The sequence below is a fragment of the Myxocyprinus asiaticus genome, chromosome 39, assembly GCF_019703515.2.
Source record: "Myxocyprinus asiaticus isolate MX2 ecotype Aquarium Trade chromosome 39, UBuf_Myxa_2, whole genome shotgun sequence".
Lineage (NCBI taxonomy): Eukaryota > Metazoa > Chordata > Actinopteri > Cypriniformes > Catostomidae > Myxocyprinus > Myxocyprinus asiaticus.
In genome coordinates, this window is record NC_059382.1 from 28,024,992 (window position 1) to 28,051,105 (window position 26,114).

At 36.8% G+C, this 26,114-nt stretch overlaps 1 protein-coding gene across 2 annotated transcripts in view; it reads right to left on the reverse strand.

The window, feature by feature from the left end:
• Positions 1 to 1,842: 1,842 nt before the first annotated feature.
• Positions 1,843 to 26,114, reverse strand: part of LOC127429542 (serine/threonine-protein kinase D2-like) — a 59,035-nt gene continuing 34,763 nt past the window's right edge. For both annotated transcript variants that reach the window (XM_051678650.1, XM_051678649.1), the window contains 14 exons: positions 24,201 to 24,384; positions 22,231 to 22,302; positions 21,942 to 22,104; positions 21,255 to 21,366; positions 18,147 to 18,224; positions 16,461 to 16,770; positions 16,134 to 16,186; positions 15,964 to 16,036; positions 14,795 to 14,901; positions 14,376 to 14,537; positions 11,919 to 12,017; positions 11,376 to 11,643; positions 7,120 to 7,205; positions 1,843 to 3,677 (listed from right to left, as the gene is read on the reverse strand). In XM_051678650.1, the coding sequence (XP_051534610.1) occupies positions 3,453 to 3,677; positions 7,120 to 7,205; positions 11,376 to 11,643; positions 11,919 to 12,017; positions 14,376 to 14,537; positions 14,795 to 14,901; positions 15,964 to 16,036; positions 16,134 to 16,186; positions 16,461 to 16,770; positions 18,147 to 18,224; positions 21,255 to 21,366; positions 21,942 to 22,104; positions 22,231 to 22,302; positions 24,201 to 24,384 (1,992 nt within the window). In that variant the 3' untranslated portion in view covers positions 1,843 to 3,452. The remainder of the gene's footprint in view (positions 3,678 to 7,119; positions 7,206 to 11,375; positions 11,644 to 11,918; positions 12,018 to 14,375; positions 14,538 to 14,794; positions 14,902 to 15,963; positions 16,037 to 16,133; positions 16,187 to 16,460; positions 16,771 to 18,146; positions 18,225 to 21,254; positions 21,367 to 21,941; positions 22,105 to 22,230; positions 22,303 to 24,200; positions 24,385 to 26,114) is intronic.

Sequence of the window (26,114 nt, forward strand, 5' to 3'; positions counted from 1 at the left end):
GAGTCCCAGAGCCTTTGAAATAGCTTTGTAACCCTTTCCAGACTGATGTATTTCAATCACCTTTTTCCTCATCATTTCTGGAATTTCTTTTAACCTTGGCATAGTGTGCTACTGGGTGATACCTTTTAGCCAACTTCATGCTGCTGAAAAAGTTCTATTTAGGTGCTGATTTGATTGAACAGTGCTGGCAGTAGTCAGGCCCCTTCCAAAAAATCTAAACTAGCCGCAAACTTGCCACAGATTTGCAGCAAATTTGCTGCTTGTTATTTTCACATGCAAATGAGCTTTTGATTCACCGCAAATGTTTGCAGCTCTTTGACGGTAGTGGTGAACCTCCGGCAAAGCTCATTTGCATGTGAAAATGATCAGTGCTGAATTTGTGGCAAGTTTGCGGCAAATTTGCCATGAACTCTCAATTTTCGTAAGGCTGGGTGTGTCTTGTCCAGCTGAACCCCATTATGAATGCAGTTTCATAGATTTGGGGATTTAATAACTAAGGGGGGAAATAATTTTTTCACACAGGCCGAAGTAATAAAGAGTGCCTTTATTACTTGTTTTTTTGCATGTGCGTGTGTGTGTGTGTCTAATGGTTTGCATATTTTTTTTTCCAGATGCGTTGATGATGCTCTATGACTGAAATCCACCACAAAGTAATTTCAGTTCCTTCCTCTCTACCAACTGTTACACTGACTAATCCCTAGAGCCATTTATGAAGAATTACTACTACAGATGGTTGGGCTTTCCCTGAAACTGTCCAGTAAAATATTTCAGCACTTTTTAACTGTTTAAAGCAGTGAACATTTAATGTAGCTTTGAAACATAAATGTAATTTTCCATTCATGGTTTAATTCACCATTTAATATGTTAGAGTATAAGATTAAAAGAATGTTTCGGGTTTAATACAGACAAAATAAGCTTAAAGGGTTAGTTCACCCAAAAATGAAAATCCTCTCATGATTTACTTACCTTTAAGTCTTCCCAGAAGTGTATTAATTTTCTTCTACAGCAGAACTGAAGTAAAGATTTTTATAAGCAGAGTTCAGCTCAGTTTGTCCATACAATGCATGTAAATGGGTGCCATCAGTCTGCTGGCTGTTTGACAGTTCAAAAGGCATATTTAGGCAGCATAAAAGTAATCCACACGACTCTAGTTGATCAATTAATGTCTTCTGTAGCAAACCGATAGGTTGCTGTAATAAATTAATCAATACTGAATTTTCTTTTTTTACTTTAAATCATTGCTTTCGGCCAGCGCTGGGATGCTGTTTGAAATTAACAAACTCTCGCCATTGTGCTTATGTCACTGATGCGTCGACTACTGGCAGGAAGCAATAGTCTTGATAATCTATTTATTTTTTTACACAAACCTATCTATTTGCTTCAGAAGACATTAATTGATCGACTGGAGTCGTGGATTACTTTTATGCTGCCTAAATATGCCTTTTGGACCATCAAACAGCCAGCAGCCTGATGGCACCCGTTTACATTCATTGTAAGTACAAACTGAGCTGAAATGTGCTTATAAAAATCTTCATTTAACATGAGCTGACTTTTTTTGGTTAATCAAAAACAACTACACATCGGTGTATTGCAAATGATCAGTAATCAGCAGTTTCTGAATTAACCTTTTTGATGCTCAAGTAATTAATTTTGTCATGTCCAATTTAGAATGAAATAACTGTTAAAAAAAATATTTTAGCCTATTTTTAAGATTCATGCATTTCAGATTCAAATTCCATCAAAAACATTTTTTTAATTTTTAACTAAATTAAATTCTAATGAATTAAATTAAGGGTTAGGGTTAGGTTTGTTTTACAGTTTATTCTGTTAAAGATAACAATTCAATTTGATGGAATTTTGATATGAAATTGAAATGTGAACGTGAATTACGATTTGTGAGACTTCAATCAGGCAGTGTGGTTAGCTGCAGTGTGGATTGCTGTTCACATGACTCTGTGTACTGTAGTTAAAGATACACAAATTTTTTGTAATCAGTGGAATTTTATTTAAAAAAAAAACAATAAATTTGATTTTATTATATTGTATAATAAATACTGTGCTCATTAATATATTGTATAGTCAACTGACATTTGACAATGTATAGTAAATTATTGGAATGCACTTAAGCCTCTAAAAAGCACAAAACATGCAAAATGCAATATGTAAACATGCATTTTGCAAGAATTACATTTATTTCTCATTTATATCTGCTCTGTCGAAATCTGAAATTATCTCATCATTGGGCAACAGGCTGCTGAGGGCAGTAAATGCATAAAAATTTATAACATATTCCAAGTGTTTATAAATCCCCCCTTGTCTCTGGTCACTGCTGATAAGAATTAATCAAGCAGTTCTATCGCATATACTTTTATCCACGCCATTGGTGTGAAAGTGTACAAGCGCACAGAAAAATCATGACTCAAGTTGATTCAGTTACACAGATTTCTGCTTCACCATTTTTATTATACCTGCTGAAAATGTTCTGACATTCCCTTCCATTAAACAACATACTTGTTTCTAAGGTTACATGTGTACAAAACAGTCCTTCATGGCAATAAGTCTCAAGCAAACCTAATTCTCAGTAACATGCAGCCTAATGCTCAGGTCTAGGGTCAAGAGTGTGAATAAATGCCTAATCAGTACAGCTTCACTAGAAAAACCCAGATGAGTTGAAATAGCCCTTTCACCCATTGCCAATAGCAGCTGGTCTGAGAACAGTCTACTGTAGAAAGTCTTTGTGCACACAGTTTGTCTTTCGGACAGCATAGGGTGATAAGGCTTATCGGTCCTCCGTACAACCGCAGGGAAAACTGATGAAATTATACTGGAAACCACCAAGCTCACCAGGTTACATTTGAAGAAAAGTGAATAAGAACCGGATCTGAAACTAAAGGGGGTTTCAGTAAATGTTCCTGTAGCTCGACTGGTCAAGAAACCCATGACGGGTTAGATTCCAAGGAAATGCAAGGCCTGATAAAATGTGTAGCCTGAATGCACTGTAAGTCACTTTGTATAAAAGCATCCACCAAATGCATGAATGTAAATGTCATTGCAAGAAATTAAAAAGGAAAATCAAAACAGGGATTTCCAGCAACTATACAGATCATATTTCTCTCTGCATTTTGTATCGCAACTGATACACTCGTTTTGAAACTTAAAGTCAACTGTATGACTTTGTGTCTGCGTCAAGGCCGATGCTAGGGTCCAAAACGGTTCATCCCTGACCTTAAAATCTTGGGATCCCAGTTCGAGCCATGTTCTGGTTGGGGAACGATCAAAGGTCAGAGGGCCTGCTGATGGATAGGAAAATGGATGGACAGGACCCCATTCTGCAGTAGAGGCTGTTTTCTTACATAACTACCTCCATTCTATGCTCTTGGTGTGCTAACAATTCCTAATGTCATGGCAGGCACTCGTCATCCCTCTCGCCATCTTCCTCCTCCTCTTTTTCTTCAAAGAATGCTTACGCGCTCTGTCAGCCCCTGCATATCTGCGTCATCTGCACCTTCCTGCTCATCGTCGTCTGAGGCAGGTGGTGGTGGCACCAGGTGAGGAGGGTAGGGCAGTGTGTGGTCACGGGCGTACTGTTGCCAGCGGCTGTCATCGCTCTCGTGGGTTATGTAACGCTCCCCAAGCTTTGACTCCAGCTCTCGGAGGTCCAGCCAGGTCTGATAGTCCTACAAGAGTGGACAGGGGAGGGGATGGTGAGGGGGGAGAGAGAGTAAATAAGGAGACGACAAAGACAGAAGGGCGCCACAGCTAATGACAATCCATTTTGCTTGTGGTGTCTAAAAGCACTTTACTTAGGGTGCTTATTTGTCCTTAATGTAATCTGCTCCTCAAGCATAAAACGCTAAGCATATCCAGACTTTTGTCTTCTTAGGAGTTGTTTTGCACATTTATTTTTTGGTCTGTAATGCAGAGCTTTTAATGTACTGTAATTATGGAGCTCTTTCAAATATTCCTTATTTAATTTAGAGCTGATAATTTTAACAGTATTTACAATGTTGTTATATTCAATCAAGGTCTAAGGCAATATGCTACAGGCCTATAGTGAGAAATGTACCGTTACAATAGTATAACAACATACTCTATTATAATATAATATAAATAGTGCATTGCCATAATGTTATAAAGTATTATACTATATACTATTAGCTTTATACTAAACTATTTTAATAGTATAACAGTAACATAAAATGTATAGTATAGTATATTTATAGTATAAAAGGTAACACTTTGCAGTAGAGTTCTATTTGTTAATATTAGTAAATGCATTAGGTATCGTGAAATAACTATGAACAATTATTTTTTTACCACATTTATTAATCTTAGTTCATGTTAATTTATCAAAACACTTTAATACATTGCTTGTTCATGTTAACCGAATGCTGTAAAAGTATTGTTCATGTTTTGTTCATGTTTACTAATGTAGCAAAGTTATGTTAATATTACAACCTTATTGTTAAGTGTTAACAGTGCATTTTTCTTTAAATACACTATATCGTACAATATATACAGTAGTTATGTTGTATTTTTAATTAACTCAAACCAGTAACCAAAGTTACAGGTGTTATAAAAATTTACAAACAAAATGTTTCTTTAATGTCTGATGAATATACAGGTGCATCTCAATAAATTAGAATGTCGTGGAAAATTTCATTTATTTCAGTAATTCAACTCAAATTGTGAAACTCGTGTATTAAATAAATTCAATGCACACAGAATGAAGCAGTTTAAGTCTTTGGTTCTTTTAATTGTGATGATTTTGGCTCACATTTAACAAAAACCCACCAATTCACTATCTCAAAAAATTAGAATACATCATAAGACCAATAAATAAAACATTTTTAGTGAATTGTTGGCCTTCTGGAAAGTATGTTCATTTACTGTATATGTACTCAATACTTGGTAGGGGCTCCTTTTGCTTTAATTACTGCCTCAATTTGGCGTGGCATGGAGGTGATCAGTTTGTGGCACTGCCGAGGTGGTATGGAAGCCCAGGTTTCTTTGACAGTGGCCTTCAGCTCATCTGCATTTTTTGGTCTCTTGTTTCTCATTTTCCTCTTGACAATACCCCATAGATTCTCTATGGGGTTCAGGTCTGGTGAGTTTGCTGGCCAGTCAAGCACACCAACACCATGGTCATTTAACCAACTTTTGGTGCTTTTGGCAGTGTGGGAAGGTGCCAAATCCTGCTGGAAAATGAAATCAGCATCTTTAAAAAGCTGGTCAGCAGAAGGAAGCATGAAGTGCTCCAAAATTTCTTGGTAAACGGGTGCAGTGACTTTGGTTTTCAAAAAACACAATGGACCAACACCAGCAGATGACATTGCACCCCAAATCATCACAGACTGTGGAAACTTAACACTGGACTTCAAGCAACTTGGGCTATGAACTTCTCCACCCTTCCTCCAGACTCTAGGACCTTGGTTTCCAAATGAAATACAAAACTTGCTCTCATCTGAAAAGAGGACTTTGGACCACTGGGCAACAGTCCAGTTCTTCTTGTCCTTAGCCCAGGTAAGACACCTCTGACGTTGTCTGTGGTTCAGGAGTGGCTTAACAAGAGGAATACGACAACTGTAGCCAAATTCCTTGACACGTCTGTGTGTGGTGGCTCTTGATGCCTTGACCCCAGCCTCAGTCCATTCCTTGTGAAGTTCACCCAAATTCTTGAATCGATTTTGCTTGACAATCCTCATAAGGCTGCGGTTCTCTCGGTTGGTTGTGCATCTTTTTCTTCCACACTTTTTCCTTCCACTCAACTTTCTGTTAACATGCTTGGATACAGCACTCTGTGAACAGCCAGCTTCTTTGGCAATGAATGTTTGTGGCTTACCCTCCTTGTGAAGGGTGTCAATGATTGTCTTCTGGACAACTATCAGATCAACAGTCTTCCCCATGATTGTGTAACCTAGTGAACCAAACTGAGAGACCATTTTGAAGGCTCAGGAAACCTTTGCAGGTGTTTTGAGTTGATTAGCTGATTGGCATGTCACCATATTCTAATTTTTTGAGATAGTGAATTGGTGGGTTTTTGTTAAATGTGAGCCAAAATCATCACAATTAAAAGAACCAAAGACTTAAACTACTTCAGTCTGTGTGCATTGAATTTATTTAATACACGAGTTTCACAATTTGAGTTGAATTACTGAAATAAATGAACTTTTCCACGACATTCTAATTTATTGAGATGCACCTGTATATTTATCAATAACTACAAACAAACACTGGGTAAAATCTGCAACCATGTTACTTTTAACCATGATACCCATTCCGGTCTGTGTGTGTGTGGGGGCAAGATAATGTATTTTACGAGGATTTTTTTAGGTTACAAACTGGTAATTACAAGGGTATTATGCTATATAATTATAAATGTGGTTTATGAGGACATTTCTCATGTCCCCATAATTTTAATTGCTTAAAAAACATAATAAACTATGTTTTATTGAAAATGTAAAAATGCAGAAAGTTTTTTGTGAGGGTTAGGTTTAGGGGTAGGGTTAGGGTTAGGGGATAGAATCTATTGTTTGTACAGTATAAAAATCATTATGTCTATGGAGAGTCCTCATAATGATAGTTACACCAACATGTGTGTGTGTGTGTGTGTGTGTGTGTGTGTGTGTGTGTGTGCGTGTGTGTGATGTGTGTTAAGATTATTAATAGATACCTGGGATTTCATAATATGTTTAAGTGTAATGTTTATTTAATGTTTTAGCGAGACTGTATTAAAATCAGAAAATTTCAGACATGCCCCAAATTATGGTAACAGTTTTGCAAAAAAAACGCCAACCTCATTTAAAAGAAATATAACAAAATTGTTCTTATAACATTACATCATTCTGGTGAATTTAAATTAATGTAATTTAATTTAATTTAATTTAATAAATACTTTTACCTGTGAATTTATAATATATTTATTTAAGTTTAATGCTTCTTTAATTTTTATTGCAAGAAAGTAAAATGACACAAATCAAACATTTACAAAAATTGCAAACCTCATTTTAAAAAATATTTATATATTACAGCACACATAATATCTCCTTTTTAAAAATTTGTCACATTGTCAAAGAGTTCCGAGCCCTATTTTGCACCAAATTTGTGGTCTGTGATTACCTGCAAATAGGCGTGGCTGAGACTCTTGTCCACACTGTAGCGTTTTCTCATCTTCACTTGGAGCAGATTATTGATGAGGTCGATAGCTACAGAGAAACGGAGAGATCACACAAACTAAATTTGCATTGATCGGAACTAAAAGATTTATAGCAGAGGACAGAAAATCAAAGACGGGTGGAGTTACTTGATGATCGGTTTTGCTTTTAATGCATTAATGGCCTGGAATAGCCATGCAAAGTGTGTGCTTTATGCAGCTCAAGAAATATTTTTATTCTAAATTTGACATTTTATTATACAACAAATGTGGAACCTGTATTTATTCAAGGTTACAGATGTAGTAGTGTTCTAGGTTGAAGAGTTTGGGCTGCTATTTTGGGGGGAATTACTGTAATTGTGCCTGCCGATAGAGTGGTTGATTTGCATGCGCTGTTTGCATTGTTTTAGTTCCCTATTCAATAAAGAAATTAAGTAATTCCGGTATCAGTGCATACGGACTCAACAATTTAGTGGTGAACGCAATTTGAATGCTGCTTTTCCCAATGGTTATAATGCTCTTCTCCATAATTTGATATATTACTGCTGCCATGATCAGAGCATGTGAGCGGAGCGGATATAATTCTACCTGAGCGGAGAGAGCGTTTTTTTTTTAAGATTCCACTCTGCTCGCTCAGGCCGCTCAGTGCCACTCGCTCAACCCAGAATGCGCTTCGTGATATGCTGGTTTGGGAACCTGCAAAATAAGCAATAGGCCTGAGGGAGTTCAAATATTGTTTTAGTGAAGTTGCAAAGCTTATAGCCTACATAAATGCAAAGTATAAATCAAAGTTAAGAATGAGGAAATTGGGGGGGCCTGGGTAGCTCAGTGGTAAAATACGCTGGCTACCACCCCTGGAGATTGCTAGCTCACTAGTTTGAATCCCAGGGCCTGCTGAGTGACTCCAGCCAGGTCTCCTAAGCAACCAAATTGGCCCGGTTGCTAGGGAGGGTAGAGTCACATGGGGTAAACTCCTCGTGGTCGCTATAATGTGCTTCGTTCTCAGTGGGGCGATTGGTGAGTTGAGCATGGTTGCTGCGGTGGGTGGCATGAAGCCTCCACACGCGCTGTGTCTCCATGGCGGAGGCAACTGGGATTCGTCCTCCGCCACCCGGACTGAGGCGAATCACTACATGACCACGAGGACTTAAAAGCACATTGGGAATTGGGCATTCCAAATTGGGAGAAAAAGGGGAAAAATCCCCCAAAAAAATTAAAAATAATAAAATAATAAAAAGGAATGAGGAAATTGAAAGAGAGTGTGGAGAGACTGTGAGAATTAGCAGATATTCCTTTTGGAATGTGTCACATTGCCAGAGAGCACGAGGATGTGCTACGCAAACATAGTAGTGCAGCAAAAGGTGAGCTAGTAGGTCACACTACCATTCGATATTAAATTAATAGATAAGCAGATAGTAATGCATCTTGTTGTTTTGCAGTCAAGTCAGTGCAGCTGCCAGCTAGATGCAGGCCCGGTTCTGTGGGGTTGTGAACGTTAGAGCACCCTCACTTGAATATGTAAGCTTGATAATACTGTATATTGGCAAAGCATATTTCCTTGAATCCCAGCTAACACAAAAAATCCCTGCATCAGAACTAATAAACATGTATGATCTTGCAGATCATTGTGTCCTAATTTGCAGGCGCAGCATTCTGCTTTCATGCCTCCATTGAACAATTGAGCATTTGACTAGTAGAGAATTTCACAGCTGAATTATCTCACTTAATCGACCGCCTGTTGCTTTCGATTTCTGCTCCGGGATAAAGTGGCACATAACTGCTGGTCAGTTTCTCAAAGCCAAATCCACCTTAACGATAAGTGAAATTAAAAAACTGACTCTAGATTAGTGGTTGTGGATAACATCTTCCGACATCGCTTGCTGCATTCATGCACAGAGATAAAAGCTATAAATTATTGTACATTATAAAAAAAAAAAAGTTTTCTTAAACGAAGGCAGTGTAATTTGTCAATTAAATAATTTTTATTTGTTTTCGGATCATTAAACATGATTTCATCTAATATATACATTATTGGACAAAATCTTACTTAATGCAGGACAAATATTTTTAATTTGTTAAATCCATGGTTAAACCCTGCTGTATATATAAATAGCACATGCATAGCACATGATCGTTTGACGCATATAAAGTCCAGATTCACTTTATGCTGCTTTAAATATATCAAGGAAAAACAAACGGGGCACACGATATTTTTACTAATATAATAATATTATATAATTAACCACAGTCCTTTAGATTGCATACAATTGGTACATATACATTTGTAGTGAATATTAATCAAGCAACTGAAAAAGAGAAAAAAACATTTACTGCTCATTTCTGGATAACTTAATATGCCCTTTAAAACTGAACACAAAATTAGGATGAGAAACTGCTAATTTTAATTTACAGACCCAAAGTCTGATAGCATTAAATCAGAAACCTATTAATGTATCAAATCTACAGTAGCCTAATAATCATTCCATGGAGACAACTGAAGAACAATTATGAATTTTACTTTTACCTGTAATATTTTTCCTGGTACCAGTTCATGTTTTCAATATTGCCATAAACGACTCGAACAAACTTTAAAGTTGAAAAGATTGTGTTTTTCTGGATCGGTTGTGTCACTTAGATCCAGTTTAATCTGAAAAGCGCAAATTTGCGTGTATGTGAGTTTCTGCGCCACCGCACATATGTTTTATCACTTGTAGAGGCATGTTTGATGACTTGTTTAAAGTAAATAAAGGTAATTTAGAACTGAAAAAAATAAAAAACAATAGCTGTTGTAAAGCAGCACAAATTAAACAGCAAGATTTTATATATTAAAACACAACAATACAATCACACTTGGGCCGTGAGCGGATAAGCAGAGCGCACACGCATGGAGTGGGTTATTGAGCAGAGTGTCACACCGCTCCGCTTCGCTCACCTGCTCTGGCCATGATCAATAGAAAATGTACACCAACTTTTTTTTAAATAACATTTCATTTATTGTCTAATTTCCATTGGCGGCAGCTAATTGCACCAGGAAGTAGCGCTGAGTTTTATAAATAAGACGCAATCAGCAATAAGCCTAATTTACATACAGTAGTAACAAAGAATGACAATGACTTATTCAATTTAAATACTCATGGCCCAACACTGTTTAATGTTTCGGTGAAAAACAACCCGAAATGTCTGTAATTTTTCCAACATGATCACACAGGTGGTCGGCATGTTGTTTCCGATACTTCTGGTACCCTACGATCGGCCACATTATGCAGACTCACGGACAAGCGGCATATCCTATCAGACTGGATGTGTATCACGTCAGCAGCGTGGGAGACCGGGGCTCAGATACCCCCTTGAAACCAGTAAGTGATCACGTTCGCATGATTCGGCGGTTGCATTTTTCCCTTTAACATTACATTTTTACTTCACTGATTTAAGTCTAGGTTTGGGATTGGGGTTGGGAGGTACAGTTTATAAAACATGCATTTATATTCTCTGTATAACTGCATGTGTAGCTAAAAACAACTAGCTTCAAAACTTGCTTTTGGCACCCCTCCATGGATTACACCTGGAAAATGGAGCTTACAGGTGCCCATACGCCCAACAGCATTTACTGCTTTGGCCACTGTGGGCAGTGTTTTGAATTTCGGTAAGCACGGACCAATTTTAGATGAAGAAAAGTCAACCTAGTGTTTCTGATTTCACTGTAAGATCAGTCTGATTTTTCAGTGTAAATCTTGATGTTCCTTGCACGTTCATGAGTGCATCAGAGGCGCTCATTCACAGTGGCGCAAGCGTTCACGTAAGAACTTGCATTGTATTTTACGCTAAACAACTGTGAACAAGCTCCTCTCATAGCACTCATGAATCTGCAACATACATCAAGAATTGTATGCCTTCAGAAGACTTAGAATAAGACCCAAGAGTCGCATGGACAACTGTTTTAAAATTTAGTGTACTTTTTAATGCTTTAAAGTAAGTCACCATAAACTGCCATTGTATTGACAAGACAGCCCAAGATATTCATTAAAACATGCTCTTTTGTGTTCATAGAAAGTCATACATACATTATTAAGAACAACATAAATTATGACATAATTTTAATTTAGAGTGAACTACTCCTTTCACAATTACAGACAATTATGTAAATTCACCCCTTTGTATCTGAAATCTTTTATATTGACGATGAAAATCTGTTCACAGAAGATACACATTTTTTCTGAGTTACCTTCAGGAGAGATCTGTTTCCAGGGGTTGGGTGGGTACATGAAGGCGGCATTGTGGATCTGATCATTGATGTCTTCATCCTCGTTGAAAGGGAAAGTTCCACTTAGACTGACATACATGATAACACCGACGGACCACATGTCCAAAGAGCGATTGTAACCCTGGTTCAGGAGGACTTCAGGTGCCAAGTAAGCTGGCGTACCAACAACAGAGCGGCGGAAAGACTTCTCTCCGATGATGCGAGCAAAGCCAAAGTCGCAAAGCTTGACCTACGTGCATGCATATGTGTAAAGTGTGAGTATGCAGAGGACAAAAAAGAGAAGTAACATCAGTCACCATTCACTTGCATTGCATTTTTTTTTCCATACAATGAAAGTCAATGGTTAAGATTCTGCCTTACATCTCCTATTGTGTTCCTTGGAAGAAAAACCTTTGATGGGTTTGGAACCGGTAAATGATGACAGAATTGTAATTTTTGGGTGAACTTTCCCTTTAAATTGACTGTGAAATATCTGAAATGAAAGAAAGGGTTGCTTGTAATCACCTGTGGAAAAGGATCCGCTGATGCCAACAGCACATTCTCAGGTTTGAGGTCACAGTGCACAATGTGTTTGAAGTGAAGGTGTCTCAGAGCAGCCAAAATCTGGAGAGAGAGTGAAGGGGAGGATATGGGTGCAACAGAATGTGGTCACATTCTAAGAAATACTTAGTTTCCAAAAAACAAAAAACAGTTTATAACAACCACATCCATGAAATAACATGCACAAACATCTGCACACACTTACACAGTCACAGTGAGCACACATGCATACTACATATAGTGGACCTACAAAGTATTTAGACACTTAAGTCACACTTAAAAATGTCTGAATGTCAAAGCATTCGATACATATCAAACAAAGTGGCATCTGCAGTCATGTTTATCACATTGACTATGGGCATGTTCCACAATGTTTAACAAGAAGTAAGGGTCCATATACTTTTTATCTTAGTTTTGAATATTGAATCTACCAAACATTCTTGATAACGGTTGAAAAGTGATTGTGCTACATTTCTTTAAAACCACTTGCACTGCAACTTGCACTGCACAAAATCATTTTCTTAGCAATAATATGGGCGTGGTTCCAGTAAAAATACAGTTATATTTAGTGTTTTTAACTACTATGTACTAACATTAAAATATGTGTAAGTACATGATGTTCTACAAAATTTCACAAGATTCACATTTTCTGCAAACTGAGATACGGCTAGGTCTAGTAATAGGGTTTGGGGTAGGGGTTAAGAGTTAGTGTAAGGGTTGGGGTAAGGTTAACAGTGTAACTAAAGATGTAATTATGGTACTTTAAATGTAACTACAATGCAACAACATGTTTGAATATAATAAGTACATTGCATCAAGTACATACAGTAGTAGTTAAAGACACCTAATATAAAGTGGGTCCAAATTTTAAACATCCATGAAATTAGATAAATTTGAGATGCAAACATAAACATTGTTTAACATATTAATTGAATTAAAAAAAAAAATCTAACTCCCAGTTTTCTTACCCGGTTGGCAAATATTTATGTATTCTTTTTATCATAAGCCTTGCAAAATTTTGCTAAAAACAAGGCAGTAAGAAAGATACATTTAATTCAAGATGTATTCCTGTACATCTTAAGAACTTTTCATCTCAAGTAAATGTATCTTAAGGATGTTTAGATATTTTTACAGGAAAACAAGAAAAAAACTAACTAATTAAGGAAATGTGGCTTCTAAATTTTTGTATATAATGCAAAGTCTTTCTTACAGCTTTAAGTACAACTTAAGCATCAAAATACTTTTTCGGGCCACTGCCCAGTACACATGCATGCTCGCGCTTAAAGGGTCATTCCTACAATAAGGTGACTTTATAAGTTCCCATTCAAGTTATGTTATTTATAATGTTTCATTTCAACTGATTACTATTTTAATAGGCTTGTTAAAGAGATAGTCCACCCAAAAATGAAAATTCTCTCATTATTAACTCACCCTCATGATATCCCAGGTGTCTATGACTTTCTTTCTTCACCAGAATACATTTGAAGAAAATCTGAAAAATTTCTTAGCTCAGTTGGTCCTTAAAATGCAAGTGGAACTCTAAACTCTAAATCATCGCTTCCGTTCGGCAGCGGCATGCGCGTGTGACGTAATCGCGCTGGCACGTGGGACACGCGAGAACCAATGCACATGAGTCACATCTGGAAGAGCAGCGCTGTTTACAAGTGAGAAGGAGGAACACTGTACAGAAGCTTGGTTGGTTTTGGTTTATATCTGTATTTATCTGTTTCTTTACTCACAATGGTGCATTTGTGTGCTTATCCTGGATGTCTCAACGAGTGGAGAATGTGAGATTACGTCTGTAACATGCCAACGTGAATATATCACACAAGGGACCGCTTGCACTCCACCCTCTTTTGAAGCTCATCTGAAGTGATGATTTAGAGTTAAAAAGTACTTAAATATTGATCTTTTTTTGCACCAAAAGCGATCGTATCGCTTTAGAAGACATTAATTTGACTGCTGGAGTTGTATCGATGATGTTTATGCAGACTGTTTCTTCTTTTTGGAGCTTTAAAAGTCGAATCACCATCCACTTGCATTTTAAGGACCTACTGAGCTGAGATATTTCTATTTTTCTTCATTTTGGGGTAAACTATTCCTTCAAAAAGAATAAAGACTACTTGTATGTTATTAACTGCTGTGGGCCTAAAAATCGAAAAATTTAATTATTGAAATAATTGTTATTTTTGCACTAGTGTCATTTCCTTATGTCCTAGGAGCTGCGTCTTAAACGTCTTTGACAAAAATATGTGCTAAATTATAAAATTTCTGATTTGTTATTTTCCACTCTGACCTTGCTCACCTAACCCAATGGACATCTGACAACATCTTTAACATGTCCCTTTAATGATAAAACATAAAGATACCTATAAAATTATTATATGTAGACCCGGCCATACTATGCCAAACAGTGCTGACCTGTGTGATGAGGAACTTGGTGAGTCTTTCAGGAAGTCGTCCTTTCTCACTAGACAGGATCATCTCTAGCATGTCACCATGAAGTTTCTCCATTACCACAAAGACCTTCTCTGGAGTCTCAAACATACACTCCAGATTCACTATACCCAAGTGTCGCAAGCTCTGAGAGAGATAAAGAGTAGGATGGGCAATGAAAACCAGAGGTAAAGTAGCACAGCCCATTGAGTTACAACATTGTGGTCTATTTGCATTCATGACCTCATATTAGGTGTCCTCACGGTCAGTAGATACACAACAGGTTCAATTATGTTAAACGAGTTCCTTATCATTTAGTCAATAAGACAGCCTACTCATTCAACAGCCACCACAGCACTACGTGTGGTGAGAACACTGATTCTCTATCGCCCCCTACTGCTCACCTGCAGTATGGCCACTTCATTCCTCAGTTGGCTCTCCTGTTTGGTGGGGAATCGGAGCTTATCGATCACCTTCACGGCTACATCCCGGCCAGTTGTCCTGTGTTTTCCTGTGTGGATTGGGGAAATTATAGTGATTGGTATACGGAGAAGTATAATTAGGTGTACCTTCTTAGCTGTAAATATCCTTTATTGCATATCATTAGTAGTGTTTGCTAAGGCAATTGCAAATGCTTATACTTAAAGGAATATTCCGGGTTTAATACAAGATAAACTCAGTTGACAGCATTTGTGGCATAACACTGATTACCACAAAAATAAATTTTGACTTGTCCCTCCTTTTCTTTAAAAAAAAAAAAAAAAAAAAAAAAAAGCAAATATCTGGGTTACAGTGAGGCAATTATAATGGAAGTGAATGGGGGCCAATTTTTGAATGTTAAAATATTCACTTTTTCAAAAGTATAGCCATAAGACAGAAACGATATGCTTGCAAACATGATTTTAGTGTGATAAAATCACATACTAACCTTTTCTGTGTAAAGTTATAGCCAATTTTACAACTTTGTTGCCATGACGATGTACTGTCAACAAGCCATAAACCCCCAAAATGACTGTAAAAATTACAATTTAAACAACTTTACAGCTCAAATAATACATGAGTTTTAACATAAGAATTAATGTAAGTGCTTTTATGAAATTATAAGCTTCACATTTCTGTGTTTAAATCCTCCAAAAATTGGCCCCCATTCACTTCCATTGTCAGTGCCTCACTGTTACCTCGATTTTTGCTTTTTTTAAGAAAAGTAGGGACGAGACGAAATTAATTTTTGTGGTAATCAACATTATGCCACACATGCATGCTTTTCTGACTCATTTTCACTTTGCCGACGATAAAACAGGAGAAAAAGTCCCATAGAATTGCATTGAAAGAAGGACTTGTGTAATATACAGGCACCAGAATATCATAGAGACTTGGGGTGGGCTTTTTTGGCTTGAGCAAGTAAGCAACCACCTAGCACCCATCCAGAACACCATAGCAGCCAGATAGAATTGACTTAGCAACCATGTAGAATACCTTAGCAACCACACAGCAAGTTTTGCATGGGCAAACACTGCTCGCATTTGATGATAAAGTTAAAATCTAGTTTTCAATAATGTTTATATGGACATACCTCCATACACCACACCAAACTGTCCAGAGCCCAGAACCTCATCAGCAAAGATCTGGTACACTGTCCAGATGTCCTGTTGGGTACATCATCATCATCATTAGCATCATTGTCATCATCATTATCACTGTGTAATGTAATCCAGTTTTAAATGTCAAGTTCATTCCACTCACCACATTCTCCTGAATCTGGCTGTTAGACACAGAGATGCTGACAGATGCCTGCCCTGAAAATTGCACAGATCAATAATAACATCATTAGTCTCACTTGATAACTGCCCTATATAACACTCACATTTACAATACCTGTCAAAAGTTAGGACAGAGCAGACTTGAACTGTGTTTCTCATAGCTTTTTAGTCTAAAGACTTTTGTTTTGTAGACAAAAATATATTGTGCCTAAATGTGAATTGCTATACAAAACAAACATTTTTATTATATTTGGATGAGTTTGAAAATGGATGGAAAATTGACTTGTGTCATTCACATGGTCTCACTTACGATGAGGGGTGTGTCCTGCTGGAGGATTGTCTTTGAAGATTACTGGCATGAGGGCTTCACGAATAGCAGTTTCCCAGCCTTTGGCGAACTCCCGCCCCAATCCACTATTGGGTGCAACGCTGCTGGGCGTGGCAGAGAAATGAAGGCCAGATATACTGGATAAAGGGGAGGGGATGGGGTTGGGGTCCTCTCCAACAAAGTAGATCATGCTGCCTGTGACAATCTCAAAGCAGTGGGGGCTTGTTCCAGCAGGTACGAGAGAGAAGTCACCCGCCGGGCGTAACCCTAGGATTTCCGAGAGAGGGATCTCCTGTGGAGGAGGGAAGAGAGAAAGACGGAGGGGCAAATTGGACTCTCAATCATTCAGACAAAGGTGTGCAAAGGTGAGCAGAAGTTAATTTCACAGTTGAATTTGAATTAACATTGTAAGCCAAGATAATTAACTGAAATTATACATGAAACCAAATAATTTTACATGTGAAGTCACCTTAATGGCCAAATAGCTTGCGGAAACCATTCATAATGCATTATTTCATGAACCAGGACTGCTCATGCATCATTTTTCTCTGTGAATGTGTAATTTAAAGGTGTGAGGGCATAATGTAATGTGGCAGTTCCACACATATTAATACCATCCTTGTGTGTCATTTAGATCACAATGTCTACAAACATGAATGTGATTAACTCTTTGATGCATGACATCCACTACAGTGCAAAGATCCTTGAAAGCCATTTTTAACCATTCAGGGTGTGATGTTGCATCCGAACCACCATGGGGAGAGAAAAATGTACCCTTGCCCATTATTCTTTCTGATTGTCCTCTTTATATACCTTTTTATTTTTATTTTTATTTATGACAACATAAATTCAAAGTGGCTGATACACCAAGTACATCTGAAACATGCTCAGGTTTGACAACCCTATTGACCAATGAATTTCCACAACTTATTCAGTCATTTGTGCTTACTGGATAAGGATGTACTTTAATTTGTTTTATAGAGATCCCACTCACAAAGAGCATTTCCTTGACAATAAATGTTTTAGATTTGCGCATAACTAAAAAAAAAAAAAAAAAAAAACGTTTTTATTTAATTTTATTTCTGTATTCTTTTTCTTTATTTATTTTATTTAAAAATTCCCTGATATTTTCAGGTTTTCCATGACTGTGGGAACCCTGCATACTACTACTTTTTATTGCAAATGTGTAACTCTCTAAAAATAGGTCATTTGGGGGATAAAAAGATATTGGTAATAGAGGTCGACTGATAGTGGATTTTGAGAATACAGATAACTAAGGTGGTGGAAAAGGCTGATAACTGATTAATCAGCTGATATTTTTTTAAATCAATTTAAAGAATCTTAAAAAAAAATATTTTTTTCTCTCCTTATTGTGAAGGGCACAAACATAGAAGCTAGAAACATAGAGGATTTTAATTATTACAAAATAATTAAAATCACAGATTCAATGAGCAGTGAGGGTTTTTTTTTTTTTTTATCATTCATAGGATGTGAAGTTGGAGACATGATGAAAACAGCATTTCAAAAAGCTACTATTGGCATGATTAATCATAAAACATACTCTTGATTTGAAGTTAAAAGGAACAGTACATTTTTTTTCCTTCATGATTCAATCATTCATGCATGATGCATCAGAGGTTTAAACCATACAAGAAAAGGAGGTTATACCTTGTAGTATTTGTTGGTGGTGTCATTCTGAAACAGGGTGATGCATTTGCAGTCAAGACGCCAGTAGTGTCTCTTCCTCTGTTGGAGGGTGGAGTGAGAGGTCAGAGGTCATAGGTCAACATAGGGTTGATGCTGGGGTACAGCATCACCCCAGCAGACAGGAGGAAGAAGAAAGCGAAGGGTAAACAGAGCTGGAGAGGAGGATGTAAGAGAAAAACCAGGAGGAAAGTTAGAAAGAAAATGGCTAAAGAAGAGAAAAACGTTACATAGAAATTCAGAAGCATAACAGGAGGGCAAGAGCAGGTCAGTAAATCAATGCTGAGAAAATACCTCGGCCAATTTTTCCCATTCTTCATGAAAATAAATTTCGAACCCCTGCTATGAGTGACATTTAGCACTATTCATTCTTACAAATCAATATCCATTCTAATAGTAACCATGCAGGAGACACTCAAAACAGAATAGACTGATTATAAAGATGAAGATTGGTGATATTACGGAGCAGACTGATGCAGAACACAAAAATAAATATCAATAGCGATGCTTGGAAGTGAGGTCAGGATAGTGCAAACTGCAAAGCAGTGTTCTCAACTGGTTTTTCTTCAGGACTCAGATTTTGCACTGGCCAAGTGGTGACCCAATACAACATAAAAACTGTTTAAAGTATTTTGATTAACAAAAATGTCAAACAGGTATTTCTTAACATCAGTTCTGAATGTAATGCAATAGTTAACATGAACAGTGAACAATAATTTTACTGCATTTATTCATCTTGCTTAATATTAATTTCTACAAATACCCCCCAAATTTTTTTACATCAACATTAGTTAACACATTAAGAACTAATCGTTAAAACAATGGTATTTTAACATTAACGAAGATTAATAAATGCTGTAAAACATCATTGTTAGTTCATGATACCTTATGCATTACCTAATCTTATAGAATAAAGCCTTATTGTAAAGTGTTCCCATCAAACACTGATTTTTTTTTATATTATCATACACTGTAATAATATACACACAACATCATTTCTGTCTTGTTTCCATTAAAAATATCTAAACATTCTTAAGACCAGTCAACTGTTCTTGACAAGCAAAATGCTTGGTGTTATGCTTCAAACAAGAAAAACCTTTTTGCCAATGGGGTAAAAAAATAAAATAATTAACTTATTTTAAAAACAAAACAAGTTAACTTTTCTTACCCCATTAGCAGATTTCTTTTCTTGTTTTAAGTATAAAGTTTACTAAAATTTACAGATTTCTCTGACAAGGCCTAATTTCTTTTCTGTCAAATCAATATATCTTGTTTTCAGAATATTTAGATATTTTTACTGGAAAACAAGACAAAAATACTAATTAACAAAATGAATTTTGATTGTTTTATGGCAGCTAAACTCAGATTTAATTCTCTCGTCATTTACTCACCCTCATGATATCCCAGGTGTGTATGACTTTCTTTCTTCACCAGAACATATTTGAAGAAAAATAGAAAATATCTTAGCTCGGTAGGTCCTTAAAATGCAAGTGAATGGATATTTATCTTTTGAAGCTCTACAAATCATAGACAGTCCGCATAAACGTCATCCATATGACTCTAGCGGTTAAATTAGTGTCTTCTAAAGTGATATGATCACTTTTGGTGCAAAAAAGATCAATATTAAAGTACTTTTTAACTATAATACATCACTTCCGGTCAGCAGCGGTATGCGCGTATGACGTAATTGTGTTGGCATGTTCACGCAAGAACTGACGCACGTGTGACACATCCGGAAGAGCAGCGCTGTTTACATCTGAGTAGGCGGAAAGCTGTACAGAAGCTTCATTGGTTTTGGTTTAGATCTGTATTTGTATCTGTTTGTTTACTCACAATGGTGCGTTTGTGTGCTTATCCTGGATGTCTCAACCGAGAGAAGAACGTGAGATTACGTCTGTAACCTGCCGATGCAAATGTGTCACATAAGAGACCACGTGAACTCCACCCTCTCGGGAAGCTTTGGTTTATATTTAAAAAGTACTAAAATATTTATCTTTTTCGCACCAAAAGTGATCGTATCGCTTTAGAAAACATCGATTCAACTGCTGGAGTTGTATGGATGACGTTTATGCTGACTGTTTGTTCTTTTTGGAGCTTCAAAATTCGGATCACCATTCACTTGCATTTTAAGGACCTACTGAGCTGAGAATTTTTTTTTTTTTTTCTTCAAATGTGTTCTGCTGATGAAAGAAAGTCATACACACCTGGGATATCATGAGGAGAGAATTTTCATTTTTGGGTGAACTATTCCTTTAAACAACATTTCCAAATTCACGTCTGCTTAATTTGGATGACTTAAGATGACTTTTTAACTCCCCACTGGCAAATACCCCATCCCAACCCACACCTTGTTTTAAGCATAAACCTCAGTGAAGTTTACTAGACTTATGCTTAAAAAACGAATTGCCAATGGGTAAGAAAAATTACTTAATTCAAGATATATTCTCTGAAAATAAGTATTAATATCAGAATTGTGTGTCTCAAATACATTTGAGTTATTCATTTTAACTGGAAAACAAGACTTAAATACTGATTAAGAAAAACTATATATGCTTTATTGTGTTTACAAGCCAGTTTGAACTTACTTTGTATTAGGTGTCTTTAACCACTATGTACCAACATAAAAAAATAAGCATTTGATACTCTGTACTTATTGTGTAAATACTGTATGTTGTTATATTGTACTAACATCATGATACTTCAGTTTAAAATACCTGCATTTAATAACATCTGTGATTACACTATTGACTTTACCCCTATCCCTACCCATACCCCAACCTCAGCTAATGCGAATCACACAAGAGTTTTACAGAACTACATGTACAATAATGTACAATAACTACATTGTGTCAAATGCCTAATTTGAAATGTAAGTACACTGTAGTTAAGAATATCTGATCTAAGGTGTGATCGCCTGGTTTTTCTGCATTTTTTAATTTGTATTTAGCATTGTGCCACAACCCTATCAGAAGAGACCTCCGACCACCAATTGAGAAGCACTCGTGTAAAGAGAAGGAACAGAGAAAGAACTCTGGCTGTGTTAAGAGGAAGATGGGAGTCAGAGGATGTTACCAGTGTGTCCTTGTTGCTATAGTGCACCATCCAGCCCTCTTTGATGGCTGTGCTAGAGCGACGAGTGGTGTGTCTGACTGACTGCACTACCCTCATCAGAGGAATATTAGCACTGGGGAGACATCACAGCACACAATCAGACCGCAAGTATATGAGATCTTAAGAGAGGATCAAGGTGTTTGAGAGACAGAGGTATGCAGGCAACTGAATACTAAATAAAGCCCTATTCACACCAAGAAAGATGCAACAAAGGGAAGTGAATACCTGATTCATCAAAACCATTTAGCATGGTGCAAATGTTCGTCAGGCTCTGAGAAAAGATTAACCTGAACAAAAGCGAATCACGCTTTGGTCTTTCACATGCTTTAATGAAAAATATTTGACAATACAGATTTCACTTGCTTTGCTTTGTGGTTTCTTTTGCTTCACTTATTTGTTGCTGCATGTTCATCTTCGGCGTTTCTATGTCACAAAGGAGATGTTAGGCAGAATGTTTGGTCTCAATCACCATTCACTTTCATTGTATGAAAAATTTAATGCAATGAAAGTGAATGGTGACTGAAACTGAACATTCTGCCTAACATCTCCTTTGGTGTTTCATGGAAGAAAGAAAGTCATATGGTTTACAGCTAGAACTATCCAAGCTACATTTTTGTCTAATTTGTGTCTAAAACCTGTCTGACAAACCTCTGGTCACCACTGGCTCCGTCCTGGTTGCTGTCGGGGGAGAAGGACCCAGGGATACTGATGGCCTCATCTGATTCGTCCATCAGAGAAGACTTATCATGGTCAGAATACTCATTACTGTAGTCCATCGGCACCTCTGCGTCTGTGCTCGGACTTAACATGTCTGAGAAACAGACAGGAAAACAGGTGAAGAGGGCAATTGCTGGTTTGCAGACACAGTAGTACAAATATTCCAAATTTGTTAAATATGTCCATTATGACAACACTGTTTTTCTCAGGCTCTCATTACCTCCAATAGTTTCCCCTAAACAGTCGTTGGGAACTTTGTATGCACAGCGTTTGTGGCAGTTGAACTTGCAGTCTTAAAAAAGAAAAAAACATTGCAAGTGTTATGAGGGGGGTCTCCTACATTTAGTTTACTCCACGTATGTCTTAATATATTGGACATTGGATAAGTGAATTTTTAAACAGCTTCACTACTTTGGTTTGAGCGGATGTTGCCATTTTTGTCATGTCCCTGGGTGCAATGTGCTAACTCCTAACATTATAATCTAGCCATTTATTAAACAATATGCCAGGTGTTTCTTCATTGTTTTCTGTCTCTAATAGAAATATTTCAAACAAATTTGTTATTTATTTTTTTAGAATATTGTTTCAGTTGGTAATCAATTTGTCGCCTTGTCCCATGCCATCAATATCTCTTTCAATGCCGTTTGTCTTTTGTGATGTCCCTTTAAGAACCATTTCGGGTGCAATACAAGTAAAGCTCAACCAACAGCATTTGTGGCATATGTTAATTATTGCAAAAATTCATTTTGATGTTTATATGAAAAAAGCAAAACTTGCAGTTACAGTAAGGCACTATTTTTGTTTGTTTTATGTTTTTTGTTTTTTTGCGATAATCAACATTTTGCCACAAATGTTGTTGATTGAAATTAACTTGTAATGAACCTGGAACATGTCTTTAACTAACAAAAGCCAGTTCCTTTGTAACATTGTCCTCCATGAAACATAATTTTTGGTAGGACAACTACAGCATAAATATCAGCACATATTAGCAATATATTTCCCAAATTCTGAGATGTTTTGTGGTATTATTAGTGTGTCTGTCACTCTTAAACATTCCACCAAGAAGATAAAATCACAGAAATCGGTATAATAAAGATTAAATAAATAAATAAATACACACGCACATATATATATATATATATATATATATATATCAAAATTCACTTAATGTTGGCACCCTTATCCTCCATCGCTCACTGAGCACTGGGCACTGACCTGAGCACAAGGTAATTTTTCTATTTTGTTAGGCATCCTGTTCAAGTTAAATTAAAGGGATAATTCACCCAAAAATGAAAATTATCTCATTTATTCACCCTCTTGCTGTCCTAGATGTGTATAACTTTCCTTCTTCAGCAGAACACAAATTATGATTTTTAGAAGAATATCTCAGCTCTTTTGGTCTATGCAATTCAAGTGAATAGGTGCCAAAATTTTAATGCTCCAAAAATCACATAGAGGCATCATAAAAGTTATCCATAAGACTCCAGTGTTTCAATCCATATCTTGAGAAGTGATATGATATGTGCGGCCGAGAAATCGATCAATATTTAAGTCTTTTTTGCTAGAAATTTTTCTCCGAGCCCAGTAGGAGGCGATATGCATGAAGAATGTGAAAGTTAAAGTGGAGACTGACTGAGCAGGGAGGAGAATTTATAGTGAAAAAGGACTTAAAAATGTATCTGTTTCTCATCCAAACCTATCATATCGCTTCTGAAGACATTGATTTAACCACTTGAGTCTTGTGGATTACTTTAATGCTGACTTATGTGAGTTTTGGAGCTTCAAATTTTTGGCACCCATTCACTTGCATTTTATGGACCAGAACAGCTGAGAAATTCTTCTAAAAATCTTCATTTGAGTTCAACAGATGAAAGAAAGTCATACACATCTGGGATGGCATGAGTAAATGATGAGAGAATTTTCATTTTTGGGTGAACTTTTCCTTTAATAAGGTTTAAGTGCCTGAGCTTGACCTGAGCACATTTCTGAAAGTCTTGTATATACTGTAATAGAAATACTTCCTTCAATTACTGTACAACACAAGCATATTCAAATGGCACTTCACAACAGGAGTAAACCATTTGCATAATCAAATAGAAATATTCAGTAATATAGTGTTTTAAATAAGGATACACTGTGTGTAATCATTATGCAGGTAAAAGTGGAATTCATTCAGGAGAACTTTCAGACCTTTGCATTGGAGTCCCTGGCGGAAGAGTCCTCTCAACAGTCTCTTGCAATACTGGCACACAGTGGGACGTGTGTACGAGTGAATGGCAAACGTGTGCGGGACCTTCACTTTAGTCATGAGCATCTTGTCCAGTTTGACAGGCCTCCCGGTGTAATAGCGTCTAGCATCGCTGGGCGTGCGGGGCTGTAGACAGAGTAGCACATAACACAGTACTTATTTACAGCTAGTAAGTACAGTAAGTAGTTATTTATTTAGTAACTTAGCGTTAGACTCTAACAAGGAAAAGTTCACCCAGAATTAAAATTCTGTCATTATTTACTCTAATATCGCTCAAAACCAATAAGACTTTCTTTCTTCCATGGAACATAAAAGGAACATTTTTTAAAAGTCTTCAAATATTTTTTTGCCATATAATGAATAAAGTGAATAGTGACTGCAGGCTATCAGTTGTTACAGACACGACAGAGGTTGGATGGCAGTAACATCAAACCTCATCAAGTTCTTGCTTGTCTCATGAAACAGGGTTCTTGGTTGTCTTGATTGCTTAGTTACCAATCTCAATTCCTCAATGATTTGATACAGTTCTATTTGGAGCTTGACAGTCCAGAGTCACTTTTCACTTTCATTATATGGCAAAAAGCCATATAAAGATTTTTAAAATAAATTTCCTTTTATGTCCAAGGGAGAAAAAATTCATAAGGGTTAGGAGCAACATAAGTAATGACAAATGTATCCCTTTAAGGAATATGCTGGGTTCAATACAAGTTAAGCTCAATCGACAGCATTTGTGGCATAATGTTGATTACCACAAAAATGATTTTTGCTTTTTTTTTAAGAAAAGGGTTGAATCAAAATTAATTTTTGTGGTAATCAACATTATGCCACAAATGCTGTCGATTGAGCTTACAGTAACTTGCATTGAAACCGGAATAAAAAAAGGGATAGTTTACTCCAAAATGAAAATTCAGTCATTAATTATTCACCCCTGTGTTGTTATAACCCCTTTGGAATTTCTTTCTTCCAAAGGGATTAGGAGAGAAATTGTGAAAAAAAATGTTTTTAAAAAAATGTGTGCTCAGTGATGTCATAGAGTGGCAGTTCATGGTGACCACCTCTTCAAGCTTCAAAAGCACACCATCAGTCACACAGTTACACTGTGTCCTAACCTGACAGCAAATGATAAGTGACAAAAGCTAAATTTTATGTTAAGATTATATTTATGTTAATCAGAGTTTATGTCCTAACCAGCCAAGATGAGTGTCAGGACATTCTGTTAATAGCTTGGTTTCTATTTTCGGTATCGCGCCGGTTAACTCCATCAGCTGTGAACTGGCACTGGTCCAAAAACTTTCTCATAACAGTATATTGAAGCCTGCATCTCACTAGCTGGGTAAAAAATACTTGATTTTGGCCAAGAATGTTACACCTACCGAATTATTTTGCTGAAGTATCGCTCTATTCAGTCGGAGGTCTGTCACAAAGGCTCACAGGTTTAGAATAGAGAAGAGACATTCCCGCCTCTTCTATCTCTCTCAGTTTGATTGGGAACTCTGTTTCAAATAAATAAGGCTGGGCATAGAAACGCATCTATTCTCTGACTACAAACTCATCAGACATATTTAGTAAGTTTGATTCTCTGGTTTGTGTGCAGCTGTGTTGTGTGGTGGGCCTGTTTGTAGATAAACAAAACGAGCTGTTGCTTGAACGCCCTATTTCATGAGCTGGGGCTGCTTGAACATTCTCTCGTGCGGTCTTAAGAACATGCAGAAGAGAACAACGATCGGTCAAATGTTTCACTAAATAATACATTCGATTTTGTTTTTTTTCTCTCCAAACCTTAATGTATGCTTTCATAAAAATCAGGAGTCTCATGGAATAATTTATTAGACCTCTGAATTAAACTTTTGCATGCT